General features: G+C 36.6%; 1 protein-coding gene across 1 annotated transcript in view; it reads left to right on the top strand.

Moving 5' to 3' along the window:
* Positions 1–440: 440 nt before the first annotated feature.
* Positions 441–18407, top strand: part of POU6F2 (POU class 6 homeobox 2) — a 496246-nt gene continuing 478279 nt past the window's right edge. The window contains exon 1 of the mRNA XM_068973219.1: positions 441–545. Coding sequence (XP_068829320.1) covers positions 441–545 — 105 coding nt within the window. The remainder of the gene's footprint in view (positions 546–18407) is intronic.

Here is an 18407-nt window from a genome sequence, read left to right as displayed (position 1 = left end):
TTGAGAATCTGAAGATAAAATCATTAGGGATAAGTTAAGAGATATCAGGTAATGAATTATTGAAAAAAAATCATATGGTAGCATAGATATCAAAGTCTCAATTAGCACATGAAATAGTTAATTTTGTTTTTGTTTTAAACATAGGTTTCCAGAGCATTAAAAAAAATCCTCTTAGGTTTGTTAAACCTTTAGTAGAAGATTACAGCCAATGTTTTGTGTTTGGTGAATAGCTGTTTGTCTCACTTTATTTACTTGGTTTTGGATATTTGTCAATGTCATTTCATATCTACAGAAAATTCTTACGCTCTATGGAGGTAGTGAATGTGTGTGTGTGTCTGCCGGAGGTCACATGACAGTTTCATCCTATTTGGTGGAGCAGCTTGACTCCCCCCCCCCCTTTGCTTTTGGTGATGGTTGTGAGTACAGAAGTTGATTGACAGATGCATGCCAGAAACCCCCATTCTCTTTTTCAAAGACAACATATGATGGATTGCGATCTCTCAGCCCAGCAGGACACGGGGACCATGCAAGCTGTAATTGGTCAGGTATGGAGTCAGCCATTTCTCAACTCCCCTTTTTTCCACAAGGATCTCACCATATGATTCACATAATTCATATTTACAGTACCATCTTTCTATTTGTATCTTCAGCTACCTGCCAGCGTAGCACTGAAAGTGCGAAAGGGGAAAGGCACCCATTAAAATCTAGCCAGGAGAGCTCAGCTTCAAACTTCAATGCGATGCTTACAAACCCAAACTAATACAACCACCAAAAAAAAAAAAAAAAAAGCAGAGAACAAATTGAATTTACCCTTTTGCCTGAATGTTTAAAAATATATATATTTTAGAATTTATTTTCTGTTGAGAGATAGTGATCTCTGAAAGAAAGTGTGAGAAGAGAATAAAGTAGTATGTTTTCTCGGTAGTAGTTAACAATTTTCTGTTAAATATTTTGATTTGGACTGTCTTCTCTCGCTCTTTCTCGCTCTCTCTCCCTTGCTGTATGGGAAATATAAATACATAAATGCACGTGCCTTTACTCCCAACCCAGATAGTATGTGATCGAGCCTGGGAGATGTATGTAGTGGTCTTGCCCGCTGCAGAGGGGCAAGCTGCAAATTAAACACTGCCACAGTCTGAAAGGTCCAGGTGGTCTGCCCGCGCCTCCTAATGCAATCCACACAACAGCTTTAATAAACAGCTCTATTTAGTGCCTCCTCCCTGTATCCAGGGAGGTGAACTGGTCTGGGGCTGCTGTGATGAAATGCCAGAAGAATATCTCTCAGAGGCCTCACAAGCTGATTTTTAGAGCTTTCCTGTTCTGTCGTCTTTGTCTTCCAAATGGGTCAGTGAGTCTTGCTCTTTTCCGTTTTGGTGCTTTCTGTGAAATCGGTAGCTTCTGTTTGTGTGTAAATGTTTGCGTCCTGAGGTAAATCAGAAGAGGAAAGGGTCGTTGTATTTTCATTTGCCTTCCAATAACGGAAGGGACGAGAGGGATGAGAGTGCCCTGCTGCAAAAGAGGGTGATTTTTCTGACTGTGATGGGGGTGGGGTGAGGAAAAAGGGAATATATGTGGTTGCTTTCTGTTTTTTTTTTTTTTTGTAATGTATTTTTGACCAAAATTTTTCTGAGTTTTATCTCTGCTTACTTAGGAACTGTTAACTCATAAATCAGAATATGGTTACGAATATTTATGAACTCCTAAAAGTTTTTTTCTTTTTTCCTTTTTATATTTTTGCACTCTTTCCAATCAAGACAGGCTGATGAGGTGATGACCTAAAATTTGTTTGCTGTATGTTAATAGCATGGAAGGAAATATACCATCTTACTGTGTTTTCAACAGAATTATAGCAAAGCACTTTAGAGGTCTGAAAGCACATGGTTTATTAATACCAGCATGCTTCATAATGCATTTTACAAGGAAAATGTCAGATATATAATACTATGTTTCCACAGGTTCACACTATTTTAAAAGCAGTAGATAACTGCTTGAACAGAACAGTATTTTTTAAAACTTTCTAGTTGGTTTTTGTTATACAGACATAAATAGAGTGAAGTCTCTGGGCATATATTTGTCAGAAAAAAATATGTAAAGACTGATTTTATATACTGTTAATACCCATTTCGGTGTTCACTGATGAACAAGCAGGTATGTGAAATCTAGCTAAAGTAATGGTGCCATGTGGAAATAAATACATACTTGTTAAAATAGATAACCATTTCATGTAGAAATAAAACTTAAGCTCTGATAACTGTCTTGTCCTGCTAAATAAAACTTGTTGGTTGGCAAGCATGTTCTCACTTCTGTAGATCATAAGTATGGTCTTAATACTGTGCAAAATTACTGTGTTTCAGTACCCAATATGAAACATTTCCTTTTGTATATATTTCCCTTAGTTGGGAAAAGAAAGCTTGGTTAAAACAAACAGAAGAGATACTTCTAATTTGTTATTTGATATTATTTATCGGAATTAATTGTTGATGTGTATATTTTTAAAAGGTTCAAGAACATACTGAAAAATAGGAAATGGCATATACTTTACAGATATCAGACTTAAACTTCTAATTTGTCAGGATTTCATATTAGTTGTTATTACTACAACACTCTGGATTTTGTGTGTACTTCAAATGATTTTTAAAGGCTTTTACATGTGTCCAGGAACTATATATGTTAATTATTTGTTATGGATACCTACTAAACAGTTGCATCAAAGTAGCCAATTTTTTTCTGAAGATTTCATTTCTCATAAATTATTGTATAAAAACTCAGATACTTATGTCCAACTAGTAAATTATAAAAGCAATTATTCTGAAGGTTGTAAAATTTTCTGTACTAAAAATGGTTTGTACATTTTTAGTTCAGAAACTGAAACACTATCTGGAAACTAAAACAGTAATATTCAAAAGAAAAGAAAGATAGCATCCCGTCCCATATGCATATCACAAAAATAAGAAAACCTAATTGAACTCATATCTATAGCTATAAAAAGAAAGATGATATCCAGATTTGAAATTATTTCCTTTTAATTGTCATAGCACAGATAATAATACTGACTCAAACCACTACTTCTAACAATAAGGACAAGAATGTGAAAACAATTTTCCTTGCTTTTCAGTCACTCATAATCAGAAAGAGACGGTTTATTTTTCTGCTTTTGATTTCAATATCGTTTTTTCCCTACTCACCAGGTGTGAATCAGTCTCAGTTGATGATACAAATGTTTGTGAGTGTTCCTTCTCAAATACATACTGAAATAATAATTATTTTTGTCCTTTTATTTTTCTTTCTGGTCTGAGTTCTGTTCCTACATGGCTTTGAGCTGGAGAAGCAAATCACTCGTTTTCAATGATATTTTCCTTTCAGAAAGATTCCCATGAAACAGTTCTTCAGGTTTTTTTCATTCATCTCTGGGATCACATATCTAGATGCTTCCACTGGAGGGGACGAGGAGACTTCTCTGTGTTGCTGGTCAAGATCCAGCTCTGGGGAGTGCCAAGGGCTACCTGGAAGAGATATTGTTCCTACGTGCCTTCCCTCCAGGGCTTTACCTCCCCAAGCCAGCAATTAAGCAGTCTAGTACTTAAGAACAAACTCTCTGCCTAGTATCTTGAGATCAGGAAATTTGGTTCATTCATAAAGTTTTGGGGAAATCAAGCGGGATTTTTGATAGTTATCTCTAGCAAGCTTACTACACCTTGGAAGCATAGGATGGATTTTACCGTTAGACGATTTTCAAATCAATTCAGACTAAACAGTTAAGCAGGTTCTGAGCCATGAGTTTGAATAGCATTTAAAAATGAAGACACATTTCTACCTCTCATGGCCATTTAGTATTTACTGCATCTTTTTTGCATCATCTCACTCAGACGGGTCATGGTGTCCAACCCACTTCTGGCACTGCTGTCCCCAGAGGACCCTTGGCTAGCCTGCCATCTTGATGTGTAGGCCTGAAGGTCCAGGCTTGGCTGTGTTTCTATAGACTGACTTGTGCAAATATTACAGGACTGAGACTATTAAATTTGTTGTTAATAAAAACAACAGATGAGGCGAATTAGATAAAAATATGTATCAGGCAGATCTAAGAGTTTGCTGGGAATGGCAGAGACAGCAGGATGAAGGGGCTCCTGTGTGCACTCCCAGTGGACATGGCTGAAGTACGCGTAAAGTAGAAAAGCCATATTTAACAGCATATCAAAAGCTTTTGTGGTTTTCCTTACCAGTAAAATGGGTCTTTTTTTCCCCAAGGTAGATTTGGACAATTTAAAGTGTTTGGAAGTAGCACGTTAGAAAGTGAATGCAGTTGTCTGAGACCATGGCCAGTGAGTGTGCTAAGAGTTTAGAAGGGGAGTGAGTGTGGCTAACTGGGTGCTTTTGGCTTAACGGTATTTCCGTGTGTGTTTTTTTCTTATGGAGTTTCCAGACACACAAATATTTTGATATTGTAGTATCAAAACAATTTTGTAGTGGGGTTGTTTATACCCTCCCTTGTTCCCAGAAGTATTTTAATGATGCTTAAAGAACAGTATGCTTACCTAGAACATACTGAAGCTGATGTGAAATGCAGGTGGCCTAGGGAGAGAGGGCCCTGTAAATAACATGCTTGCAGATTGTTCTTAGTCCATGGAGACTGCTTTCCATGCCCCTTCTATAAAAATTAAACTTTGAGGCTAACCTAACCCTGTCTTATGGGTGCCAAGCATAACCCTCATATACATTTAAAAAGTCATCTTTTCTAGGCATGAATGCCTATTTTTTGGGAAACTGATATATTCACTTAAACAAATTTACATATTTTGAAGATATGTAATTATTATCATTTGGATTTAATTAGTAATACTTTTTTCAGAGTACTGTTACAGGTAGTAGTCTATCACTAAGTTGCTTCAGTCGTGTCAGCTCTTTGCAACCCTGTGGACTGTAGCTCGCCAGGCTCCTCTGTCCATGGGATTCTCCTGGCAAGAATACTGAAGTGGGTTGCCATTTCCTCCTCCAGGAAAATAGTCTATTAGAAAAAATGCAAATTAATTAAGGATTGTTCTTTCTGAATACAGAGTGGTACTGGTATGCTTTTTATAAGTGGGGAGCTCAACAAAACTGAATTTGTACTATGTATTTCTAACTAGCCTTAAATGCTTCATGCAATATTCCACTTAGATGAAAGTTGATGTTAGCTTTATATATTTTATCAGATGAACTCAATTTTTATTATCTTTAAAATATTTTAAAACTGAAGTTCATTGTGTTGCTTGAGCAGTAGTTTAAATCGCAAAGCCAATTTTGTCCCTTAAAGTAAAACTTGTCAGTATAGTAATAATACTATACAATAATGTTAACAATAATACTGAACAAGAAACACATGAAATCTGGTTTTCAAACTAAATTTTTTTTCTATTTTTAAGAAGATTTAGTGAAACTATCTTTATATACTATTCAGGTATTATTTATTTATTTTAGTGCTTAAGAATTGAAAGCTTTTGGATTCATATCTCGAGAATATGGAGAGAGGTTGTTGAGACATGTCAAATATGAACGCTTATGAAAGAAAATTTGAATGCAATATATTCCCTGTATATAAAACCTATAGTACTTGTTCTCTAGGTCATTGAAAGAAGGTATTCTTTACTTGACCATTTTTGCTATGTAAACTGCATTTAGTCCAACAGTTTGAAGCATCTTTCTCTTTTCACCTCATTATTTACTAAAATTACAGGTTAACTAACATGTTTATAAATATTGAAAAACTCCACTTTTCAGTTGCATTATGATTTCATATAAACTGTTACTTTTTAAAATGCTTGATTGAGTAGAAAATTAAGTTGGGAAATAAAATGCAAATATAAAAGGATCAGACCTGAAGAAACAGTGTGCAAGAAGGTGAGTAATGATCTGAATTTGAACACTGAAAGAAAATCCAGCTTATAAAACTTTTAAATAAATTTGTATTTTATAACCAAAGTTTTACTTGGGAAATAATAGTTGCTCTAAATATATTTTCAAGCTTGCTTTTATATTCTGCTTTATTTCCTTCCTTCCTGTTTTTTTTTTTTTTTTTGGTAAGTGAAGTGTGTTTCTAATAAAGTAAATTACTAGGTGAAGCTTGGTTCTGGGATCACATGTCATTTACTCTGTTGATCCATCATATCTTGAGCTGGTCCAAAATTGTAATCAAATTTATAAAAGAGGTTGTGAGAAATTGTCATTACATTTTGGTAAGATTCATTTTCCTTTCTAGCTATTATTTTCATGTTCTTCCTAATTATACAATGTGAGCCGATTATGATGGAAATTGACTATTATTTGATAAATTCTTTCCTGGTTTACCCTATGCTTGTATTATTTTCTTTAGCACATCTGTAAATGGCCATATTATTGTTATTTCAAGGTTTCCACTTCTTTTAAATATAAAACAATTATATGTAAGTAGTAGAAAAATGAAAACATTTCTGATTACTTATATTAAAGACAGCTCTCTAAATTTTTAAAGGCACTTTCTTTTTCAAGATAGCTGGTTTTGGAAAATAGCATTTTGTCTTATCATTAGCTTTAAAACCCCCATGATACAAAGAACTCTTTCTTCCAAAGAGATAGGTTAGCTGTTGATACTTGGTACTGATTCTAGATGAATTGTAACCTATTCCCTTGGCAGCATTTTTTTAAACTAGAGAATAAGAAGGAAAACTGAGGATCAACAGAATATTCTAAATTTCACCTAATTTCAGTACACCTGCAAGGGGTGGATTATTCCAGTGGGAAGAGATACTCCTACAGTTTCTAGCTCCTGCCTCCTAAAGGTCAGAGATGCAAATCAATGTCTGGACATCTTGAATGAAAAGGACATAGTTACTTAAATGCATTGCTCCATTATTTTGCTCTCTTCCTTCAGTGTCATTTTTCCATCAGCTTTTCTTCTCTTCCACTGTAACCCAGAGTCAGTCAGATGAGTAATAAGTGAAAAGTGAATCCTTGTTGGCTGTCCAGGCAGCAAAGGGCACTGGAAAGAGAGACAAGACCTGAAGCAAAACAAAGCAGAATGCTAGCAGAAAACTCACCAACACACTTGCTTCTGTATTTGATTTTTTGGTGAGATATTTCATTAGCTTCCTTCATTTCATCTAGCAATAGAAGATCATGTAAATACATAGTAAAGCAGTATTTTAGAACAAGACCTGTAAAATTTTAAAACAAAACTGAAAGGAAAAGAATTAGCTTCACAGTGCTGGAAAAAGAATTTTAAAATTAAGAAACACTTTTGTTTCTGGAGCTTTTTACAAGATTTTTTTATGACTGCCTGGGTGCTGTGAAATAGCAACCTTATTAACAGTATACACCAGTTTCTGGTGGTTAATATGATGTGAACTCTGCATATTTTACAACTTTGACTTTTCATGATTAATCAGAAGCTATTTTAAGAAGAAAACATCTATTTCTAACACCTAAAAACATATATACTTTTTAAAAAATGAAATATCTCTTACATGGTGCTTTTAGCCTTGATCAGAAGAATTCTAGTAGACGTGTCTTTAAAAGAACAAACTGCATCTTTAGAGAAAACTTTGTTTTCAGTGCAGAATTTATACCCAGATTATTATTTTTTTTAATGGAAGACTTCATTGTTAAGAGTGAGAGGCAAATATTGCACCAATGCAGAGGCATGGGTACCAGAAGCCCTAATGGATATTGGAGATATGTGTCAAGAAAGGTAGATATTTCTTAGATCTCCAGTTATATTCCTCCAAAATTGAAGAGCAGCATGGACAAGAATGAAGCCAGGCACCTACTATTAGGCTATGGCAGGGCAAACTTGCTTCAGACAGACCTAGTTAATTCTATAAGCCTTAAATAACACTTGAAAACAAGGCTCTTTCAACCTTTTGAGTTGGGACAAATGTAAAATGCTGCTTAGCGTGCACGAATAAAGCCAAGAACATCAGGCTCATTTCACTCTGTGTCAGCCCTGATGATTCATCGTGATGGTCAGGGCAAACTGTGGTTTCTGGGTTGAAACAATTTTATCCATCTTTTTTTTTTTTTTAACAATGTTCCAGCTTGGATCTTATATCCTTAGGGTTCCGATATTGAATTCTGAATCAGGAAACTTAATCTTGCAGCCAGATTTGACAAGATGCTGGTTGAATGGGAGGCAGAAGTGATGATTGTGGGATGAAATGCCCCAGGTCAGAATTTGGGAAAATAAGATATTTTGTGGAAATTTGGCTATGATATAAGAACCCCCCATTTGAAAATTTCTCACTACTCATAATAGCAGATGGTGTTCAAGGATCTGAAAAGTAGATCACTGCTGTATTAATTTTCTCTGCTTCAAGTCTTTCTTTAACAGAGGTAGTTTTTACACATTCTTAGGTGCATTTCTTAGTGTATTTCTAATGTTGCTAATATAAAAGGTGTTTGTAGTAACAGTCAAAAGGTTTCTGGGAACAATGAATAACATTATGGCTCAAATCTAAGACAGTCATACTTTGTTCCTGGCAAAAGGTTAATACTTAGTTCAGGAACTAAAGTCTCATTTTAGAAAACTTTTTCCATTTGTTAACATTTTGTGGTGGTGGTGGTGGTTTAGTTAGTAAGTCATGTCCAACTCTTGTGACCTCATGGGCTGTAGCCCACCAGGCTCCTCTGTCCATGGGACTTCTCAGGCCAGAATACTGGAGTGGGTTGCCATTTCCTTCTCCAACGAATCTTCCCAACCCAGGGATCAAACCCTGCATTGCAGGCGGTCTCCTGCATTGCATGTGGCTTCTTTATGGACTGAACCACCAGGGAACCCTAAAACAAAACTATGTATGTATTTCCAGAGACTAAGGGATTTAGGGGTGTCCCTGGTGGCTCAGATGGTAAAGAATCTGCCTGCAGTGCAGGAGACCTGTGTTCGATCCCTGGGTTAGGAAGAACCCTTGGAGAAGGGAATGGCTATCCACTCCAGTATTCTGGCCTGGAAAATTCCATGGACTATATAGTCCATGAGGTCACAAAGAGTCAGACATGACTGAGTGACTTTCACTCACTGAAAGGGATTTAGAATAAAACTGAAAATGAAGCAATCTAATTACAGAAAACACATACACACACCTCTTAATCATTATAGGGGTACCTGATGATTTAACCTCTAGTAATCTAAAAATGGGCTTTCCAGGTGGCTCAGTTGTAAAGAATCTGCCTGCCAGTGCAGGAGATGCAGGTTTGATCCCTGGGTCAGGAAGATTCCCTGGAGAAGGAAATGGCAACTCAGTCTAGTATTGCCTGGGAAATCCCATGGACTGAGGAACCTGATGGGCTACAGTCCATAGGATTAGAAAAGAATTGGCTATAATTTAGCAACTAAATAACAACAAGTTTAAAATATGTTTACTCTATGTTTTCGGTTTTAATACATGAAAAAATTAGGACCATCATGTTTATTTAAAATACTCCCCCTCTCAACTAAATCGTTCAAGACAATGGATAAATATTTTGCAGCTTCTAGAGATCAAGATCATCTTAGAAATCTGAATACATAGTTGATCAATATGCTGCAGAAGGATGATTATTGTGGTTATTTCTTTCTCAAACAGGGGTTCTTTGTTGGGCAGTGTAGTTCTATTTTATATCAGCTTTCTACAAGTACTAAAATATATCAACTGGGATTGTTTTCTCTCTTTCTACCATGATTCATCATATAGAAATTAAGCAACTTGTTCAGGCAGAGAGTGAAGCATCTGAGTAACACCTGCAGATAAATTCTTTTTTGGAGGACTAGAGAAAGGTTTATTGCAGAACTAAGCAAGCAAAACAGGTGGCTTATGCTCAAAAGAAACCTGAATTCCATGAACACAATTCTTAAATACATAGTATTGAGGCAAGTTATATAATGGAAGCCTACAAGTCTTTTTAAAAATTTTTATTGAACAAATTATAAAAATCATGCATGCTTATGACAAATAATTTCAGCACAGAAAAGTATAGAGAGAAACATAAAGTCCCCCATCATTTAACCCCTCAGAAATAATCATCATCAGTAATTTCTTATATCTTTTTCCAGAAATTTTCTCTTCATGTATAAGCGTAAGAAATCTTTATACAAGCTAAGTAGATCCATACTGTACAGAGTTTTGCAAATTACTTTTGCATTTTAAAATTGTTTTTTTAACATACCATATTGCTACCAGGAGATCTGCACTCTTCTCTATAGTATTGCATTTTGTGGGCACGCTATTTAACAGTTTTCTCTTTTTTAAATTAAAAAAAATTATTGAAATATAGTTGATTTGCAGTGTTGTATTAATTTCAGGTTCACAGCAAAGTGATTCATATTTGTGTGTGTGTGTGTGTGTACATACTCTTTTTTACATTCTCCTCCATTATATGTTATTACAAGACATTGAATATAGTTCCCTGTGCTATACAGTAAGTCCTTGTTGGTTATCTATTTTATATATAGTAGTGTGTGTATTTTAATCTAAACCTCCTAATTTTAATCTGTTGTCTTTTTAAAAAATATTGATCTATAATTGACATTTAACATTACTTTCAGGATATAACATAAGGATTCAATATTTGTACACATTGTGACATGATCACCACAATAAGTAACCAGTTATCTCTTGATGAACACCTGGTTTTTCAAATATAACTTCCTCTCTGTAACGAGACTAGCTAGCAGAGATGTTTCATTTCTCTTAGCATGAAAAATTCTAGAATCTTCCAAAAGGGGTTTTGCTGTATCAAAAGAACTTTAAATAGTGACTCCTAAAAGAAGGTGAGGTGTAATGTTAAAAGTGAAGGATAGCTTATGCCACAAGAATAGATACTTATCACTTATATTTTGAATACTCAAACCAGTTAAAATTAACACTAAAAGTCATAGTTTTGTATTTAGTGACAAAGAAGGGAAAATAGGAGATAATAACATAAAGAGACTGTTCTCGTTAAGATATAACCTTAAAAAATCTCTTGTTTGTTCCAAGCTGAACAAAATGCATAACTTACTTTCTTTCATGGGCCTCAGTGCTGTTTATTAAGCTAATTGACAGAGATCTATGCTTCCAATGCCTGATTTAGTTACTATACCTAGATTAGTGAAAAGGAGACCGAAAGATATTCATGGTAATTAATGTCAGTTAAATTCCTGTTTTCTATATTTCACATTGCCAGACTAATCCTTCAACTGTGATTTGTAGGTTAAATAATACAGTAAGGAGGAGGGCTGAATCAAAATTAACCAGACATAGTGCCTGAAATCAACTAATTTAGGGTTTTGATAAAGTAGACAAAATATGTGCTACTTAAATATTTAGTAGTTAAGAGTTACATTTTATGTTTCTTTTTTAGGATATATCTCTCATTCATCTTAACCACATCATTTCACATATACTAAGATGAGAAGTGGAAGTAAGGAAATCGTATTTGTGTAAGAGATGGAAGTGTAGGCTGATTGTGACAAGAACAGTCAAGGTACTCTGAACTGATCCTAGGGAGCTCCTAGTTGGGTATACACTTCCTCCTTCTCTGTTCTCTCAGATGCTGGGACAAGTAACCTGGATAAGAAATGATCACGCTTCATTTATAGCCTTAAAAGTGGCTGACTCCCTCATGTGACGTTCAAAGCAGATTTTTAAGAACAAACTGCAGAGGAACTCTCTGAAATTAATACTTTCATTTGAAACCCACAACTCTGAGAAGTAGGTCCAAGTCATCATTCCCATTTTATGGAACTGAAAAATGCTAAAAGAGGTTATAGGTCTTATTTATAGCCATATTGCTGTGCTTAGAAGGGAGGTTTGGACCCACATATTTTTTTAAGGGTTCACTGTTTTTTCCTACACCAGTTCTTACCTGTGGCTGCCTTTTAGAATCACCTTGGGCAACTGGGGAAAAATCTACTAATACTTAGAACCAATCCCTAGAAGTTCTGATTCACTTTACCTTGGTAGGGCCTGATAATTTATAAGAAGCTTTACAGTGATTCTGGGCTTTCCCAATGGCTCAGCAGTAAATTTTCCCCCTGCATTGCAGGAGACACAGGAGACATGGGTTCTATCCATGGATTGGAAAGATCCCCTGGAGGAGCGCATGGCAACCCACTCCAGTGTTCCTGCCTGAAAAATCCCATGGACAGAGGAGGTGGGCTGGCTACAGTGTAAAGGGTTGCAGAGTTGGACATGTCTGAGCACACACACACACTATACACACTACATGCTACAGTGATTCAAATGCACTGCATCACAGTGCCTCAAGTTGTATGAATGTTTTTTAAATAAAATGAGATAATGACGATTAAACAGTGTTGACCCACCCTACCCCCACCCCACACACATACACACACAATCATAAATCCACAGAAGAAAGGAGGGAATTTAGTTTGGTGTTCATTTTGTGTGTGCGTGTGCTTCAGTGGGAAGCTTATAAGTTTATTGAATAGCCAAGAAGATGTTTGATAACACTTTTCATCAGAACAGAGCTAGTCACTCATTTCAAAAGTTACATCACTACTAATAACCTACCAATTAGTGAGTGCGTCCTTGGTGCCAGGGAATTTATAGACATTGGTGAATCCTTGCAGTAGCTCTGTGAGGTTGTTGCTGTTACTGCCCCCATTTCATTAAGTAGGCAACAGAAGAGGTGGCACAAGCTCGTGTGGACAGGAAGTGGTAAAGCTGGAATTTGACCTAAGGATGTTGGATGCCAAGGTATAGATCTTCAATCATGCACAAAAATCACAGGGTTGAACCATGGCACTGAACATTACCTGGGGGAGGTAATGATTCTTAGTATCATCTCTCTTTTTATTTAAAGATTTTTCTAATGTGGATCATTTTTAAAGTCTATTGAGTTTGTTACAATGTTGCTTCTGTTTTATGTTTTGATTTTTTTAGCCTCGAGACATGTGAGATCTTAGCTTCCCAACCAGGGATCAGACTTGCATCTCCTGCATTGCAAGGTGAAGTCTTAACCACTGGCCTGCCAGGGCAATCCCTTTAGTATCATCTCTTGATGAAGGCATATTTTATTGCAGAAATAATTGGTAGGGCTTGGTAGGCCTTGGGAGGGCTGAAAAAGAGAAATCTCTCCTCAGACAGTAATTTGAAATTTTTTACAAAACATCCGTTTTGTTTACATTTCTGTGTTACGGGTATAGAACCAAGTAGAGTTTTCTCTTAAATATCTCCTTTAACTTTTACACATAATTCGGTTATGTCGGAACTCATAGACAGGTGGTTAGCAAACAATATGATGATTAAGAAAAATGAATCCCCATGATCTTCCACAAAGTACTTACAGCTTTGGAACATCAGAGGTGAACATAACACTTGGTAAAGACAGTGTTTTTTGCTTGGAGCTTGCAACCCATTGTGGTATACATCTGCTATCTTGGCTTGCCACCTCTTCGCCACCTACATCCCTCCTCTCAATGACCACTGGGAATAAGAGGTAGGAGAGATGCTCCACAAGACGCAGCGGATCCTTATTTTTAGCACATCTTAATGTGGAATCTGAAAGTATGAGAAGGGATACAATAATTCCTTCCTTCAGCGGTGGTTCTGGGGCATTTTTTGGGCAAATTTCTTTGCCCTGGGGATACAAGGTCCCGGCTGTTATAACACCACCAGCAGCTATGGATACATGTGAGCAGACAGTACAGATGTTTTAGAGAAAAGAGATCATCAAGCCTAACTGACCCAAGTCCCTTGTTTTCAAAACAGTGAAATGGGTAGATTAAAGTCAGTGGCCAAACCTCGGTGAGAGAAACTCCACTCTGGGCATTATGTCATCACTCTTAGACCACCTCTGATTGGTCCCTAAGCAGCTATCTTGTTGGTTCAGAAAAATGTGCCAAACAGACCATTCTATTTTTTTAATTGATATTCTGTTTAATTTATTTGGTTATTCTGTGCAGCATAGGATATCTTAGTTCCCTAGTTCAGTTCAGTTCAGTCTCTCAGTCATGTCCGACTCTTTGCAACCCCATGAACTGTGCAGCACGTCAGGCCTCCCTGTCCATCACCAACTCCCAGAATCCACCCAAACCCATGTCCGTTGAGTCAGTGATGCCATCCAGCTATCTCATCCTCTGTCGTCCCCTTCTCCTCCTGCCCTCAATCTTTCCCAGCATCAGGGTTTTTGCAAAGGAGTCAGTTCTTTACATGAAGTGGCCAAAGTATTGGAGTTTCAGCTTCAACATCAGTCCTACCAATGAACACCCCAGACTGATCTCCTTTAAAATGGATTAGTTGGATTTCCTTGTAGTCCAAGGGACTCTCAAGAGTCTTCTCCAACACTGCAGTTCAAAAGCATCAATTCTTTGGCGCTAAGCTTTCTTTATGGTCCAAATCTCACAGCTACACTTGACCACTGGAAAAACCATAGCCTTGACTAGACAGACCTTTGTTGACAAAGTAATGTCTTGCTTTTTAATATGCTGTCTAGGTTGGTCATAACTCTCCTTCCAAGGAGCAAGCATCTTTTAATTTCATGGCTGCAATCACCATCTGCAGTGATCTTGGAGCCCAGAAAAATGAAGTCAGCCATTGTTTCCACTGTTTCCCCATCTATTTACCATGAAGTGATGGGACTGGATGCTATGATCTTAATTTTCTGAATGTTGAGCTTTAAGCCAACTTCTTCAGTCTCCTCTTTCACTTTCATCAAGAAGCTCTTTAGTTCTTCACTTTCTGCCATAAGAGTGATGTCATCTGCATATCTGAGGTTATTGATATTTCTCCTGGCAATCTTGATTCCAGCTTGTGCTTCCTCCAGCCTTATGAAGCATCCCTAATGAGGCATCAAACCTTTGGTCCCTGAAGTGGAAGGGTGAAGCCTTAACCACTGGTTCACCAGAGAAACCCCAAGACTGATCTTTGCAAAATTATCTGTCTACTCTATTTTCTCTGACCAGTTTTATAATAATTCTTTTCTCTTTCCCTTGTTCCCGCTCCCTCCCCGCTCCTACCAGCACTCTGCTCCCCTCACCCCTCTCCCTGCCCAAACAATGATCACATGAACAATGTATGTAGTAATTATGCATCGCTTTACTACTCATTCCAGTTAATAAGTTACCTGTAACTTTGCTCTTGACCCTGAAACTTTCTGAGGTCAGAAGTGGGGGAAAGGAATCTTCTCTCATGTTCTTTATCAGATACACTCTGGCCTGAGCTGTCTTAAGTGATTAAGGTGTACTAGAGTGAATTTTAACAACTCAAGAAGAGGGGTTTGCAGCCAGCTCCCAATGAGAGAGGAAGTTTACACAGTTTACAATATGTCTCATGTTTAAAAAGCATACCTATATCTAGACTTAGGTATGTTTTGATATTTATTGAGATTTCATGGGATACCTAGAAAGCCATTAGGAGATCTTAACGTTTGTAAATAAGTAGAAACATGTGCCATAAAAGTATTTTTAATGCAAAAGGAATGTTAGGAAAATTTAAGCAGTAAACATTGGTGTTCATTGTTGTTTTAGGGTGAATTGGAAGGAGGCAAGAGAAGAAAGGGTGGATATTGTGTTAAACTTAAAGACTCAACAGTGGAAAGCCCAGTGTGGACATTAGGGGGTTAATTTAAGAGACAGATGGTAGAATTGAAGTAGTGCGAATTGGGGGTTGATTTTTTAAAAATTTTATTTTCTTGGATTAGAGTTGATTTACAATGTTGTATTTCAGATGTATAGCAAAGTGATTCAGTTGTATATATATATATATATATATATATATATATATATATTCACATAATTCTAGTTCAGATTCTTTTCTTATAGAATATTGAGTAGAGTTCTTTGTGCTATACAATAGGTCCTTGTTGGTTTGTTGTTGTTTAGATGCTAAGTCATGTCCAATTCTTTTGAGACTCCATGGACTGTGTGTAGCCTACCAGGCTCCACTGTCCATAGGATTTCCCAAACAAGAATACTGGAGTGGGTTGCCATTTCCTTCTCCAGGGGCTCTTCCTGACCCAGGGATTGAATCAGAGTGTCCTACACTGCAGGCAGATGGTTTACTGCTAGGGCACATTTCTGCTTTGGTAACCATAAGTTTGCTTTCAATGTCTGTAACTCTATTTCTGTTCTGTAAACATTTATTTGTATTATTTTTAAAAAATTAGATTCCACCTATGAGTGATATCATATGATATTTATCTTTCTCTGACTTATTTCACTTAGTATGATAATCCTTAGGTCCAGCCATGTTGCAACATATTGCCTTTATTTCACCTTTTTTTAAAGACTGAGTAATATTTCACTGTATATAGATACCACGTCTTTATACATTCATCTGTTGATGGGCATTTACATTGTTTCCGTGTCTTGGCGATTGTAAATAGTGCTGAAGTGAACATTGGGATACGTGTATCTTTACAAATTATGGTTTTCTCTGTGTATATGCCCAGGAGTGGAATTGCTGGAGCACATGGTAGCTGTATTTTTGATTTTTTGAGGAGCCTCCATAGTGTTCTCCATAATGGCTCTTCCAATTTACATTCCCACCAACTGTAGGAAGGGTCCCTTTGCTCCACATCATCTCCAGCAATCATTGTTTGTTGACTTTTGATGATGGCCATTCTGAGTAGTGTGAGGTGATATCTCATTGTATTTTTTTTAAATTTTGTTATTTATTTATTATTGAAGGATAATTGCTTTACAGAATTTTGTTGTTTGCTGTTAAACCTCAACATGAATCAGCCATAGGTATACATATATCCCTCCCCTTTTGAACCTCCCTCCCGAATCCCTCCCCATCCTACCCCTCTAGGTTGATACAGAGCTCCTGTTTCAGTTTCCTGAGACATACAGCAAGTACGGCTATCTAATTTACATATGGAATGTAAGTTTCCATGTTACTCTTTCCATACATCTCACCCTCTCCTCCCCTCTCCCCATGTCCATAAATCTACTCTCTATATCTGTTTCTCCATTGTTGCCCTGTAAATAAATTCTTCAATACCATATTTCTAGATTCTGTATATATGCATTAGAATATGATATTTATCTTTCTCTTTCTGACTCACTTCACTCTGTATAATAGATTCTAGGTTTATCTACCTCATTAGAACGGACTCAAATGCATTCCTTTTTATGGCTGAGTCATATTCCATTCTGTATATGTACCACAACTTCTTTATCCATTCATCTGTTGATGGACATCTAGGTTGCTTCCATGTTCTAGCTATTGTAAATAGTGCTGCAGTGAACAGTGGGATACATGTGTCTCTTTCAGTTTTGGTTTCCTCAGGGTATATGCCTAGGAGTGGGACTGCTGAGTCATATGGTGGTTTTATTCCTGCTCTTTAAAGGAATCTCCATACCATCTTCCATAGTGGCTGTATCAATTTACATTCCCACCAACAGTGCAAGAGCATTCCCTTTTCTCCACATCATCTCCAGGATTTATTATTTGTAGACTTTTTGATGATGGCCATTCTGACTGGTGTGACGTTATATCTCATTGTAGTTTTGATTTGTGTTTCTCTAATAATGAGCAATGTTGAGCATCTTTTCATGTGTTTGTTAGCCATCTGTATGTCTTCTTTGGAGAAATGTCTGTTTAAGTCTTTTTCCCATTTTTTGATTGCATTGTTTGTTTTTCTGGTATTGAATTGTGTGAGCTGCTTGTGTATTTCGGAAATTGACCATTTGTCCATTGTTTCCTTTGCTATTATTTTCTCCCATTCTTTTTTCACATTGCTTATAGTTTGCTTTGCAAAAGCTTTTAAGTTTAATCAGGTCCCAATTGTTTACTTTTGTTTTTATTTCCATTACTCTAGGAAGTGGGTTATAGAGGATCTTGCTTTGATTTATGTCTTTGAGTGTTATGCCTATGTTTTCCTCTAAGAGTTTTATATTTTCTGGTCTTACATTTAGGTCTTTTATCCATTTTGAGTTTATTTTTGTGTATGGTGTTAGGAAGTGTTCTAATTTCATTCTTTTACGTGTAGCTGTCCAGTTTTCCCAGCACTATTTATTAAAGAGGCTGTCTTTGCCCCATTGTATATTCTTGCCTCCTTTGTCAAAAATAAGGTACCCATAGGTGCATGGGTTTATTTCTGGGCTTTCTATCTCGTTCCATTGGTCTATATTTCTGTTTTTGTGCCAGTACCATGATGCCTTGATGACTGTAGCTTTGTAGTATAATCTGAAGTCAGGAAGGTTGATTCCTCCAGCTCCATTCTTTTTTCTCAAGACTGCTTTGGCTATTCGGGATCTTTTGTGTTTCCATATGAACTGTGAAATTTTTTGTTCTAATTCTGTGAAGAATGCCATTTGTAATTTGATAGGGATCACATTGAATCTGTAGATTGCATTTGGCAGTATAGTCATTTTCACAATATTGATTCTTCCTACCCAGGGACATGGAATATCTCTCCATCTGTTTATGTCATCTTTGATTTCTTTCATCAGTGTCTTATAATTTTCTGTGTAC

The sequence above is a fragment of the Capricornis sumatraensis genome, chromosome 5 (assembly GCF_032405125.1).
Source record: "Capricornis sumatraensis isolate serow.1 chromosome 5, serow.2, whole genome shotgun sequence".
Lineage (NCBI taxonomy): Eukaryota > Metazoa > Chordata > Mammalia > Artiodactyla > Bovidae > Capricornis > Capricornis sumatraensis.
This window is presented reverse-complemented; position numbering and strand designations above follow the sequence as displayed.